Genomic DNA, 14,018 nt, shown 5'->3' with positions numbered 1-14,018 from the left:
TTTCTAGTGTTTTGCTCTTTTAATCAGTGCTTTAGCACTCTCCCGTGTATGACTGTAGATTTATAAAATTCTAATAAAATGACATGAAATGAAATTCTACATTTTATCAGTAGAATTGTTCATTTTTTATTTTAATTTTTTTTTTAACTTTTAGGTTCAGGGGTACATGTGCAGGTTTGTTATAGGTAAACTTGTGTCATGAGGGTTTGTTGTACAGATGATTCTGTCACCCAGATACTAAGCCTAGTACCCATTCGTTATTTTCCACCCTCAGATAGGCCATAGTACCTGTTGTTCCTCTCCATGTGTCCGTGTGTTCTCATCATTTAGCTCCTACTTATAAGTGAGAACATGCAATATTTGGTTTTCTGTTCCTGCTTTAGTTTGCTAAGGATAATGTCCTCCAGCTCCTGTTTTTCATTTCTAAACCACTAAAAATCTATTTGGGGCCGGTGCAGTGGCTCATGCCTATAATCCCAGCACTTTGGGAGGCTGAATTTGGGAGGCTGAACTCCCTGAGTTCTCAGCTTGGGGAGGAAGCTTCAGGTTTCCTATCCCAGTCTTGCTGCTGGCTTGCCCTTCTGCCTACCTGCCACTCAGGTACCATCTTTACTCAGTCCCCCGAACTCCCTTTTTTTTTAAATTTGAGGAGAATTGTTGGAACTTTCCCTTGCCTCTTTTGAGACTAGCAGTGTTTCAAATGGTGTTTTTTCCTACACTTTAGCTGTTCTGTAGCAGGAGTCTCTTGGAACACCTATAGCAGAAGTCAGAATGATTGCTTTGGCAAATATAGGTCCCTGTGTGCCCATCATTGGTTTCACTATGACTAAGGAGAGGTCATCTCAGGAAAAACATTTTTCTAGTATAACTTTTAAAATGTGGTTTTGATGAAATTTGTGATTACTTATAATTATCTGTTACAATTTAAATTTACATAAACATGCTGCTTTTATCTTCTCCTCCTCCTCCCCCCTCCTCCTCCCCCCCTCCTCCTCCTCCCCCCCTCCTCCTCCTCCCCCTCCTCCTCCTCCTCCTCCCCCTCCTCCTCCCCCTCCTCCTCCTCCTCCTCCTCCTCTTTTTTTTAATAAAAAGAGGACCACAAAAACAGTTTTACTATCTAGATGCTTGAGTTTGCTTGGTCACTTTCAGAGTATGTCGTTTCTTTGGTATTTACACATGGCTCTGGCAACCTAAAGTATTCATTTAAGGCAGGAAATGACCTGATCATATCATACATTGTTACACGCAGTCTCAATTATGTCACCAAGGGCAGTGACTTTTCTCTTCTGGTGGATGACAACAGCAATTTCCACACTTTGGAAGGTTCACTGAAATATTTTTTTCTAACAGTGTAGAGGATAAGAATTTGCAGTTCTATTGCCAGTTTATTATAGAGGATACAACTCTGGAACAGCCAAATGGAAGCAATGCTTAGGACACAGTATGGGGGGAGGGCAAGGAGCTACCATGCCCTCTCTGGGCAGGCCACCGTCCAGTACCTCAGTGTGTTCACCAACCTGGAAGCTCCTTAACTCATTCTTTAAGGCCCTATAAATCCTTCTCTATATATACTAGTATTTTAAGAATGTATAATATAATAGCAATAGTCTTTGGTCCATTAAAAATCTTAGCTTTTCTTATTGCAGTGGTAACCCTTAGAGCACTCTTGGTAATGTATCTTAAACAGGTTCTTCATTGACTAACTTTACAGATTTTAGAATTGCAGTTTATTCTTTAAAAATATGCTGTGATTATTTTCAGGATCATAATTTCAGTAACATTTCCAGTTTTGCTTTGTTGGCGAGCTTAAAATTATGGGATGGACATTTTATGCAAATTTTATGGTATAGTAAAGAAATGAAGGGAAATTTTAGAAAGCATTTAATTCTTTATATCACTGACACTTGTAAAATTACTTCCTGTCAAACACGTATTGAAATACAGTTTATGTTGGCAAATATTGTGATTGATTTTATATTAATTTAAATCTGTATTACATTAAAGCCTAGGAAATTACTAAAAAATGTAGGCTATGTGATAAGTTTTTCTGAGCCATTTATGGATTGGGCTTTGAAGATGAAAGTTTGTTAAACCATTGGGAATTAAAGATTCCAGCTGAACATCTCAAGTTTCTGAAACAATACATTTTCTCACACTTTGTGGAATTGTTCCGTGTCATTTACACTTGCTTGGTTCAGCAGGGCGAGCAATGAGGTATTTTTTATTTTATATTTGTTTTTGCAGGGATCTTAGCAACATCAATTGTGAAGAGCTTGGTCCATTGCCTCCTGGATGGGAGATCCGTAATACGGCAACAGGCAGAGTTTATTTCGTTGACCATAACAACAGAACAACACAATTTACAGATCCTCGGCTGTCTGCTAACTTGCATTTAGTTTTAAAGTAAGTTTTTGAAACGATACATGTTAAAATGGGAGTTAAACATGATGAAACGCATAGATGCTTTTAATAATAAATGTGAGTCTCGATACAGTGGCTCACACCTTTAATCGCAGTGCTTTGGGAGGCCGTGGCAGCAGGATCACTTGAGGCCAGGGGTTTGAGACTAGCCTGGTCAATATAGTGAGACCTCATCTCTACAAAAAAAAAGTTGTTTAAATTAAAAAATTAGCTGGGTATGGTGGTGTATGCCTGCAGTCCTAGCTACTTGGGAAACTGAGGCAGGAGAATCGCTGAGCCCAGGAGTTTGAGGCTGCAGTGGACTATGATCACACCACTCCAACTCCAGCCTGGGTGACAGATGGAGACCCTGTCTCTTAAAAAAAAAAAATGAAAGAACATCTACTTTCATCAGTTATAATTTACTTTTATTGAGCAAAATTTATGTAAGAGTGTGACAAGGTTTACTCTGATATGAGTATTTTAAACCTACTATGCTTTTAGGTAGGAACCTGTCTTGGAATGTTAGGAAAAGGGTTATTAGAGGTGCTCAAGATGGCCTTTTACAGAGGCAATATCTTGACAGGAGAAGTAGGGGTTGAACAGGCTAATTTTGTGTTGCCATTGTAATACAAAATTATTAATAATTTATATTAATGGCTAACACCTTAGTAGCACTTATTGTGTGCCAAGCATTGTTCTTTATACTTTACATATGTTAGTAAGGCCAGGCATGTGGCTCATGCTGTAATCCCAGCACTTTGGGAGGCTGAGGTTGGAGAATCACTTGAGCCTAGGAGTTCAAGACCAACCTGGGCAACATGTGAGTCCTATTCTCTTCAAAAAATTTTTTAAAAATTAGCTGGTCATGGTGGTGCGCACCTGTGGTCCCAGCTACTCAGGACACCGAGGTGGGAGGATCTCTTGAGCTCAGGAGGTCGTGGCTGCAGTGAGCTGTGATCGCGCCACTCATTCTAGCTTGGGCAACAGAGTGAGACTCTTGTCTTTAAAAAGCAAACAAACAAAAACACCCCAAATTCGTAATTTCATCCTCAGAAAAACTCTGTGAGTTAGCTACTGCCATTTTTACAGATGAGGAAACTGAGGCATAGAGGTTACATGACTTTCCATACGTTGCCAGTGGTGAAGTCTGGAGCGAAACCAGGATGCTCTGGCTTCAGCTGCCTGTGAGGCACTATACTGAGTATTGTGTGTATATTATTTGCATCCTTTGCTTTTCTTTTCTCTCTAGCTGCCTCATTTCTTCTAACTCTGTTACTTATTAGCATTGCCTTCTGAAGAATGGGGGCAGGAGGAGGAAAAGAGAGAACAGGAAAACTTCGTTACTAAGCAAAGTAGCAAAGTGTCTTTTTCAACACTTCTGGCAAAAACACTGAGAGTGGTATAGCAACAAGGATTTTAGGCTAAGAACTTGGAGAGCAAGGTTCACTCTGACCGCTGAATAATTCATTTTAGCTTCTCTAAATGAATGGTGACATTACCTGCTCTGTCTTATTCATTTGTTGTAAAGTTCTTATGTATGTTAAAATGTTAAAAACACAACAAAAATAATAATATACTTTAAAATGACTTCTGAAAATGTCCTTGTTTCATTAATTTTTGGAGTTAGGTTAATAAAGCAAAAAATTTAAATGAGAACTGGCTACCAGTTTTTTAGGATAATAGGAGAAAACATTGAAAATGTGTATCTTTGGTTCCTTCTTTGAAATATGTATAATTATCCTGGCAGTCTCATTATGTCAGCAGATCTTACTTTATTGTAGATAGAAGATTCTAAAACCTTGCTTACAAATGAAGGTCGCAAGTATTTGAAAGCCCTAATGTAAAAGTATCTGAAGAAACAGAGAAGTATGGACTGTTTCTGTGCATTAGGGTCTTTATAGCCTAGATAGCAAAATAAGTGTCATCTGCAGTCTACCCTTTGAGTAACACTGCTCTAGGGCGCTTGCCTGGTTGTGGAATTGCTATGTCGTAGAATATTTCTATCTTCAACTTTAATGTATAAAGGTAACTTTTCTAAAGTGGCTATGCCAGTTTAGTCTTTTACCGGCAATATATGAGTTCCTGTTGCTGCAGAAGCTTGCCAGTACTTGCTGTTGTTGGACTTCAAAATTTTTGCTGTTCTGATGATGTTTAATGGTTTCCCATTGTAACTTTAACTTGAATTTGCCTAATTACTGATGAGGTTGAGCACCTTTTTATAGGTTTATTGACTATTTGGATTTCCTGTTTTTGTGAAGGTCCTGTTCACAATTTTTTGCCATTGTCTATTGAGCTTGAACAGCTTTTTTTTGGCCTATTGACCAGCTGCATCAACTTCTTTTGTTAATTTATATCTTTTTGCCTATTTTTCTAATGTAATCTTTATCTTCTAAAATTCACACTACAAGTAAATGTTTTTAATACATTTATAGTTTTGTCTTTTACTGTAAAGTCTTTAATCCATGTGGACTTTACTTTTGTGTATGGATTTTTTTTTTTTTTTTTTTTAGATGGAGTTTCCCTGTTGTCACCCAGGCTGGAGTGCAATGGCGTGATCTCAGCTCACTGCAACCTCCACATCCCGGGTTCAAGCAATTCTCCTGCCTCAGCCTTCCAAGTTAGCTGGGATTATAGGCGCTTGCCACCACGCCAAGCTAATTTTTGTATTTTTAGTAGAGATGGGGTTTCACCGCGTTGCCCAGACTGGTCTCGAGCTCTTGACCTCAGGTGATCTGCCCGCCTCGGCCTCCCAAAGTGCTGGGATTACAGGTGTGAGCCACCACGCCTAGTTCTGGAATTTTTTTTGAGATGGAGTCTTGCTTTGTTGCCCAGGCTGGAGTGCAGTGGTGCTATCTCAGCTCACTGCAACCTCCGCCTCTTGGGTTCAAGCGATTCTCCTGCCTCAGCCTCCTGAGTAGCTGGGACTACAGGCACGCACCACCACGCCCAGCTAATTTTTGTATTTTTAGTAGAGACGAAGTTTCACCGTGTTAGCCAGGCTGGTCTCCAACTCTTGGCCTCAAGTGATCCTCCTGCCTCAGCCTCCCAAAGTGCTGGGATTACAGGTGTGAGCCATTGTGCCCGGCCTGGGTTTTTTTAAAGGGCATATAGGGGCAGCAAATTGGAATTTGGGGAGATGATAAGGAATAAAAGATGTTGGAGCACTCTACAGAGGGCTTTTGTTTTACTTTTGTATCTTAATTGTTTGTTACCTTTCTGCTTCCCCTACTAGACTTTGAATTACTTAAGAAGACGTGTATCCCATTTATTTTTGCTGCTTTAGTATGTAACATACCCAAAGTACTTGACAAATGTACAATGGTAATCAAGAGCCAGTATGGCTCTCTGAGAGGCCCAGGAAGCCTCCAAGAGGTGGTTGTGCTTTATTTACCTCCTGCCTCCAGGATCATCCCTTTAGGTCAAGCTTGTCCAACTCACGGCCCTTAGGCTGGGCCCAGGACGGCTTTCAATGTGGCCCAACACAAGCTGGTAAACCTTCTTAAAAACCATTATGTGGGCAAGGCATAGTGGCTCAACGCCTATAATCCCAGCACTTTGGGAGGCTGAGGCGGGCGGATTGCCTGAGGTCAGGAGTTCGAGACCAGCCTGGCCAACATGGTGAAACCCCGTCTCTACTAAAAATACAAAAATTAGGCCAGGCGCGGTGGCCCACACCTGTAATCCCACCACTTTGGGAGGCCGAGGCGGGTGGATCACAAGGTCAGGAGATCGAGACCATCCTGGCTAATATGGTGAAACCCCATCTCTACTAAAAATACAAAAAAATTAGCTGGGTGTGGTGGTGCACGCCTGTAGTCCCAGCTACTCGGGAGGCTGAGGCAGGAGAATTGCTTGAACCAGGGAGGCGGACTTTGCAGTGAGCCGAGACAGCGCCACTGCACTCCAGCCTGGCAATAGAGCGAAACTCCGTCTCAAAAAAAAAAAAAAAAGCCAGGTGTGGTGGCGGGTGCCTGTAATCCCAGCTAGTTGGGACCCAGGAGGCTGAGGCAGGAGAATTGCTCAAACCTGGGAGGTGGAGGTTGCAGTGAGCCAAGATCACACCACTACATTCCAGCCTGGGTGATAGAGCCAGACTTTGTTTCAAAAACAAAACAAAACATTATGAGATTTTTTTAACAGCTCATTAGCTATTGTTAGTGTATTTTATGTGTGGCCCGAGACAGTTCTTTTTCCAGTGTGGCCCAGGGAAGCCAAAAGATTGGACATCTCTGCTTTAGGTAATAGATATTTGCCTTGATGTTGCCAGTAGAATATTTCAGTAGAACAGTTACAGATCTTCCATCTTTTTGCTGAATAGTTAGTTGTATTAAATAACTGAATGAAAAATAATGTTCTGAAGGAAGAACTACAGGTGGGATGATTAGAAATGTCTGTTGTCTTTTCTGTTTGTTGGAGTAAATGACAGGAAGTAACTTGAAGAACATTTGACTAGTTTTCTTATAATTGTTAGTTTTCCAATTTTGTTGATTAGTTTCCATTAATATGGCCAGCATTTGCATTATCTGGAAGTTTTATACATATTCCTAATAGAAAGTTTTCATTTGAACATTTTCGTATTTTAGTATTAATTTGTTCCTCTCTTCAATATCTTTGATTTCAAGTTACTGTGCTATGAAAAAGCTTAAGGCTGGGCATGGTGGCTCACACTGGTAATCCCAGCACTTTGGGAGGCCGAGGCGGGTAGATCACTTGAGGCCAGGAGTTGGAGATCAGCCTGGCCAACATAACAAACCTGTCTCTACAAAAAAAGTAGGCGTGGTGGTGCATGCCTGTAATCCCAGCTACTCGGGAGGCTGAGGCATGAGAATTCCTTGAACCTGGGAGGTAGAGGGTGTAGTGAGCTGAGATCGCGCCACTGTACTCCAGCCTGGGCGAGAGAGTCTCTATCTAAAAAAAAAAATAAACTCTCTGTCAGTGGGGCACGATGGCTCACGCCTGTAATCCCAGCGCTTTGGGAGGCCGAGGTGGGTGGATCACAAGGTCAGGAGTTTGAGACCAGCCTGGCCAATATGGTGAAACCCCGTCTCCACTAAAAATACAAAAATTAGCCAGGCATGGTGGCAGGCACCTGTAGTCCCAGCTACTCGGGAGGCTGAGGCAGGAGAATAGCTTGACCCTGGGAGGCGGAGGTTGCAGTGAGCGGAGATTGCGCCACTGCACTCCAGCCTGGGCAACACAGCGAGACTGTCTCAAAAACAAAAACAAAAAAAACAAAAAAACCAAACCAGAAAGCTTAAGCATTTCTACATCCGTTTTTGTTTTGTTTTGTTTTGTTTTTTTCTTCTTCTTTAAGGACAGGATTTCACAACTCCAGCTACTAGTTCGGTAAAGTCCCTAACCTGATAGATCCTCCCTGGGGTTTATATTCGTGTTACATTATATAAAATATATAAAAATTATTTGCAGCATTAAAGTTTCTGTCATAAATTAACTTTAAAGTGATAAATTAGTTTTTATTCAGCTATGTAATATATAATTTATATGTGAAACAATTTATTGAGATACATAAGAAACAATTTTAATCTTAAAATTGTAGTTTTAAAAAGATTCATAAGGCACTAATTTTAAATTATAAGTTAATTTATTAATCTTTACATATCAGGATATGTCGGATAGAAGTATCTTTTCTATTAATGTTTGATTTCTATTTTTTAAAGATTTTAAAATTGGGGGGTTTTTCTTTAGACGAGTGTTAACGGAGTTTTGAATCTATGTCTATGAGCCGTCAAATATAGTATTACCTTATTTGGTACATCTATTATGGTTTTTATTGTTTTTCTCTCTTGGAAATTTTTTTGGCAAAAATGTCATTAGAATATAAATTATTGTTATTAGGCTAATTCTGAAGTGATGAAATTAGTTTAGCCCTTATTTTGAATTTTAGGGTGCTATGATGTTTGGATTATATTGCTATGTAATCCAAAATATTTTTAGATGACTTTTTTTTGCTAGCTTTTTTTACTGTTTCAGCATTTAGGAAATGAGAAAGGCAATACATTATAATCAGCTAGAGGAACTGGGCATGGTTGCTCACGCCTGTAATCCCAGTGCTTTGGGAGGCTAGGTAGGAGGATCCTTTGAGCCCAGGAGTTGGAGGTTACAGTGAGCTATGATCGTCACACTGCACTTCACTTCATCCTAGGCAACAGATTGAGACCCTGCTTATCTGAGCCAGATAAAAATGTCTTGGGACAAATCGTGTTTTAGAGAGGAACGTGGTACTCAAACTGAGAAGAATTGAGAATTAATATTTTGGGAGGAAGCAACAAAAGAAGTTACCTCTTCGAAGTGTATCCTGGGCCTATTGTATATAAATGTACATTTTTAGGATATCCGGTTTGACTTAAAAAAAGCCTTTCTTACACAGATGAATTAATCTTCCTTAGCCCTTTTATACAAATCCCTCCTGCAATATTACTGCCATTATTCTCTTCCAAGGGGGGCATTTTTCATGTTCTGAAGATCGTGTAGTTTCTGTGAGACCTCAGTACCTAATCTGTCAGTGACAGGATGCAGTGTTGTTAAACTATTACAAAACATTGCCATTGGGGTTTAATAAATAACTTTGCCAAGGAAGCATATTCTTCTAAGAAAGCATTTTAGTCAGTTTTTTTTTTTATTTCCTTTGCTTGAAAAGCATGTTTTTGTAACTCAGTAACTATCTTAATAGTAGCTATAGTAACTGATATTTATTTTGCACTTACCATGCTCTGAGTGCCCATGTCATCTTCATTGCAATCCTGGGCTACCTCTTTCTCACCAGTGAGAAAAATGGGGCCTCAAGCAGTTACAGAACTTGTCCAGAGGTGCATAAAAGGTGCTAGAGCTGGGATTTGAATCCACCCAGTCTGACTATGGAGGTTTTTTTTTTCCCTTCATGTTTTGATTCCAGTAACACTAATTACTTATTTCCCTTCCTTTGACTGGCATTGCATGAAGATATTCTGCCTTATACCCTTAAAGGAAGCTTTTCTTTTTAAAGAAAAAGATGACTTATGGGCAAGGGGATTACAATTTGAGTCTTTTCCCTGCTTATCAGATCTACTTGATTTCAAGAAAATCATTTGCTTGTTTGATAAAGTCTTTAGACATTGGCAGAGGCCCTAAAGGATAGACCAGCACCCCCACTGTTTCCTGGCCTGCACTCTCACATCAACCTTACAGAACTGTCCCTTGCACCCTAGCACACCTGAAGAGACAGGCTGCTTTATTGGGTAGTTAGATTTTTTTTTTCCCTGAGTGCATCAGGAACAATAGTTCCAGGCTAGCTGCCCACATCCCAGAAGGATTTTCTCCTGTGTCCGTTTTTGTCCTTCAGCTCTAAGCCACCTTTCCATTTGCATGGCTTGGTCTTTCACAGGAGGCTTTGTGAAGAGGCCTGATATCTGCTGGATTTTTAAAAATCAGCCTTATTGAAATATATTGACATACAATAAACTGAATATTTAAAGTGTACAGTTTAAGTTTTGATATACACCATGAAACCATCACCACAGTGAAGATAGTGAACATATTCACCACCCCCAAAAGTTTTCTCTTGCCCTTTTGTGATTTCTTCTGTCCCTCCCTGTGGGACTTCCACCCTGTGTTAGTTTCCCAGGGCTGCTGTAACAAAATACCACGAACTGGGTGGCTTAAAACAACAGAAATTCATTCTCTCACAATTCTGGAGGCAGAACTACAGGGTAAGGGGCTGACTCTATAGTAAGTGATAATGAGTTCCTTCCAGAGGCTTTGAGAGAGAATCTGTTCCATGCCTCTTTCCTAACTTCCCAGTGGTTTCTGGAAACCTTGGTGTTCCTTGGCTTGTAGATAAATTGCTCCAGTCTTTGTCTTCTGTCCTCCCATAGTCTTCTTTCCTGTATGTATGTATCCTAATTTCCCTCTTCTTATAAAGACATCAGTTTTTGGATTTAAGGCCATCCTAATCCAGTATGATCTTACCTTACCTTGATTTTATCTGCAAAGACCTTATTTCCAAATAAGGTCAAATCCACAGGTTGACCAGATGTTGAGCCTTCAGCATATCTTTTGGGGGACACACAGTTCAACCCATAACACCCCATCTCCAGCCAACTACTGACCTGCTTTCTGTCAGTATATTAGTTTGCATTTTCTAGATAAATAGAATCATGCAGTATGATTTCTTTTACTCACATAATGAGATTCATCATTGTTACATAGTTCATTTCTTTGTATTGTTGGTGGTATTCCATTGTATGGGTATACCACAGTTTATTCATTCATCTACTGATGGGCATTTGGGTTGTTTCCAGTCTTTCGCTATGACAGATAAAACTATTATGAACATTTATGTGCAAGTCTTTGTATGTATATGCCCTCATTTCTCTTGGTTAAATAAATAACCTAGGAGTGGAATGGCTTCTTTGGCAGAATCTTTTGCCATGCCCCCAGCCCTCCCAAATCGAGCAGCTCAGTTTTTTGTTGAGTTTTGAGCTTCTTTAGATATTTACATATCTGATATATGCTTTCCAAAGGAATTTTCCTAGTCTATGACTTGACTTGTCTTTTAGTTTTCCTAAACAGTGTCTTTTGAAGAGCAGCAATTTTCTTTAAGCTGAGGGTGGTATTGGGTGCCTGTAGTTCTAGCTACCAGGAGGCTGAGGCAGGAGGATCACTTGAACCAGGAGTTCAGGGCCAGCCTGGGCAATATAGCAAGACCCTGCCTCTTTAAAAAAAATTTTTAAATGGATGTTCTGTTTATCCATTTGTTCTTTCATGGATTGTGCTTTTGGTGTTATATCTAAGAAATCATTCATTGCCTGATGTATGTCATAACAAATTTTCTCCTGTGCTTAGAAGTTTTATGGCTTTGGATTTTACATTGATGTTTGCAGTCCATTTTGAGTTACTTTTTGTATCTGATATGAAATATACCCAAGTTCATTTAAAAAAATAAGATTATACAGTTGTTTATGGAATGCATTTATGTACATGGTAATCTGTTTTGATTTTGTGTGTATGTTAAAAAATATTATAGTATTTGTAAGAGTAGTTAATATTGACTTGGCATTTTAAACAAAGGTGTATTTTCTTTGTATGGTCATATGTTTTAGGTATAATATTTGGCCTGGTGTATAAAAAGAAGGGATCCCTGCCAAGCTGCCATTCAGACTCCTGTTTGGCTCTTCCAGAAAGAAAGAGTCTAGATAACAAGCAGTGTTTGGCACATGCCTGAATTTTAAAGTGGGTGATGGTAAACTCTGTAGGGGAAAATGGAAGCTATATTGGAAAAATTTGTCCTTAGAAGCTGTATAAAGCTTTATGGATAAAATTCCATTATTCAATTCTGTCAGTTTATGTGGACTATGAGAAATAAACTTTGTAGCTGGTTTATTGCTGCCAAAAAATGTCAAGCCAAGTATATGTTCTACTAAGGCTTGGAAAATGATAGAGCTAGACTTGCTTTATAATATGATGCTATTTTAAATCTATAATTGCAATTTTTAAAATTTGATATACTTTAATAATAACATCTATGTTTACTTCTAGTCGGCAGAACCAATTGAAAGACCAACAGCAACAGCAAGTGGTATCATTATGTCCTGATGACACAGAATGCCTGACAGTCCCAAGGTACAAGCGAGACCTGGTTCAGAAACTAAAAATTTTGCGGCAAGAACTTTCCCAACAACAGCCTCAGGCAGGTCATTGCCGCATTGAGGTTTCCAGGGAAGAGATTTTTGAGGTAAATTTATGAGCCTTATTTTGTTTTATTATTATTTTTTTCCAGAAACCCGTTGCTTGCTAATACAAACCTTATTTTAAATTAGAGAGAAATTGGCCGGGTGCGGTGGCTCACGCCTGTAATCCCAGCACTTTGGGAGGCTGAGTTGGGCGGATCACCTGAGGTCGCAGCTCGAGGCCAGGCTGACTAACATGGAGAAACCCCATCTCTACTAAAAATACAAAATTAGCTGGGCATGGTGGCACATGCCTGTAATCTCAGCTACTCGGGAGGCTGAGGCAGGAGAATCACTTGAACCCAGGAGGCGGAGGTTGCGGTGAGCCGAGATTGTACCATTGTACTCCAGCCTGGGCAATAAGAACGAAACTCCGTCTCAAAAAAAAAAAATTAGAAGTTAAATTTGTTTTATGCTCTTTTCCAAGAATACCGAGAGTGCTAATTTTTTTCTCTCTCTTTTTTTTTTTTTTTTTTTTTGAGACGGAGTCTGTCGCCAGGCTGGAGTGCAGTGACGCAATCTCAGCTCACTGCAACCTCCGCCTCCTGGGTTCAAGCGATTCTCCTGCCTCAGCCTCTTGAGTACCTGGGACTACAGGCACACGCTACCACGCCCAGTTAATTTTTGTATTTTTAGTAGAGATGGGGTTTCACCATGTTGGCCAGGATGGTCTCGATCTCTCGACCTCGTGATATGCCCGCCTCAGCCTCCCAAAGTGCTGGGCTTACAGGCATGAGCCACTGCACCTGGCCTCTTTTTTAAAAAGAGACAAGGTCTTGCTCTGTCACCCAGGCTGGAGTGCAGTGGCATGATCATAGCTCACTGTAGCCTTGAACTCCTGGGCTTAAGCAGTCCTCCCACCTTAGCCTTCCAAGTAGCTAGGACTACAGGTGCATGCCACCATGCCCAGCTATTTAAGAAAAAACTTTTTGTATAGACAGAGTTTCACTATGTTGCCCAGGCTGGTCTAGAATTCCTGGCCTCAGGTGATCCTCCTGCCTCAGCCTCCCAAAGTGTTGGGATTACAGGTGTGAGCTACTGCACCTGGCCAAATTTCACCTTATTTAGACTTGAGTTTTTTGGATGGATTGGCAGGGAGAGATTAAGTAATAGGCTAAAAGGACCTAATAGTAATAGGGTATTAAAAATTATTTTTTTCAGGAATCATATCGACAGGTCATGAAAATGAGACCAAAAGATCTCTGGAAGCGATTAATGATAAAATTTCGTGGAGAAGAAGGCCTTGACTATGGAGGCGTTGCCAGGTAAGGACTTGCTTGCCAGCTTATGACATATGGATCTTTGTACTTACAAATTTTAAGATACTTCCTGTGGTGTAACTTTCTCATTGACATTTATTTTTTGTTATTCCCTAATGTTTGTATTACTGAGAATATCCTAATAGATATATTCATAATGAGGTTAGGGTGGCACTGCTACCGGACAAGTATTTTGGAACTCCCCAATAGATCATCTGAGTCCCATGAGACTGCAGGCCCTGTGTTTTCTCCATCTCTCTCTTTAAGTACATTATTGCCTCTGCTTTACATTGTCAGGAACAGTTTTGAGATTTAAATGATATATAACCTGAACTGAATACTGGTTCTCTTTGCTTCCATTTGTTATGCCTTTTTTCCTTGTTAAATGAATGTGTATGCATGCATGTGTGTATACACATGTACATATCATGATGGTCCTCAGAATGTTTCAGTACAGAAGGTATAATGCTTCTGCTACATTTGTAACTCACAGGTCAAGTCAAATTAATTTTCTTTTTTTTTTTTTTTTGGAGACAGGGTCTCCCTCTGTCACCCAGGCTGGAGTGTAGTGGCGTGATCTCAGCTCACTGCAACCTCCCCATCCTGGGCTCAAGAGAGCCTCCCACCTCAG

The 14,018-nt window shown here is 40.1% G+C and overlaps 1 protein-coding gene across 4 annotated transcripts in view; it reads left to right on the top strand.

The window, feature by feature from the left end:
* The window catches only part of SMURF2 (SMAD specific E3 ubiquitin protein ligase 2), a 120,506-nt gene that overhangs the window by 87,897 nt on the left and 18,591 nt on the right, over positions 1 to 14,018 (top strand). For all 4 annotated transcript variants that reach the window (XM_511577.8, XM_024350557.3, XM_063799187.1 and 1 more), the window contains 3 exons: positions 2,245 to 2,403; positions 11,938 to 12,133; positions 13,290 to 13,393. In XM_511577.8, the coding sequence (XP_511577.5) occupies positions 2,245 to 2,403; positions 11,938 to 12,133; positions 13,290 to 13,393 (459 nt within the window). The remainder of the gene's footprint in view (positions 1 to 2,244; positions 2,404 to 11,937; positions 12,134 to 13,289; positions 13,394 to 14,018) is intronic.

The sequence above is a fragment of the Pan troglodytes genome, chromosome 19, assembly GCF_028858775.2.
Source record: "Pan troglodytes isolate AG18354 chromosome 19, NHGRI_mPanTro3-v2.0_pri, whole genome shotgun sequence".
Classification (NCBI taxonomy): Eukaryota; Metazoa; Chordata; class Mammalia; order Primates; family Hominidae; genus Pan; species Pan troglodytes.
The sequence above is the reverse complement of the archived record's forward strand: the minus strand, read 5'-3'. Positions and strand labels throughout refer to the sequence as shown.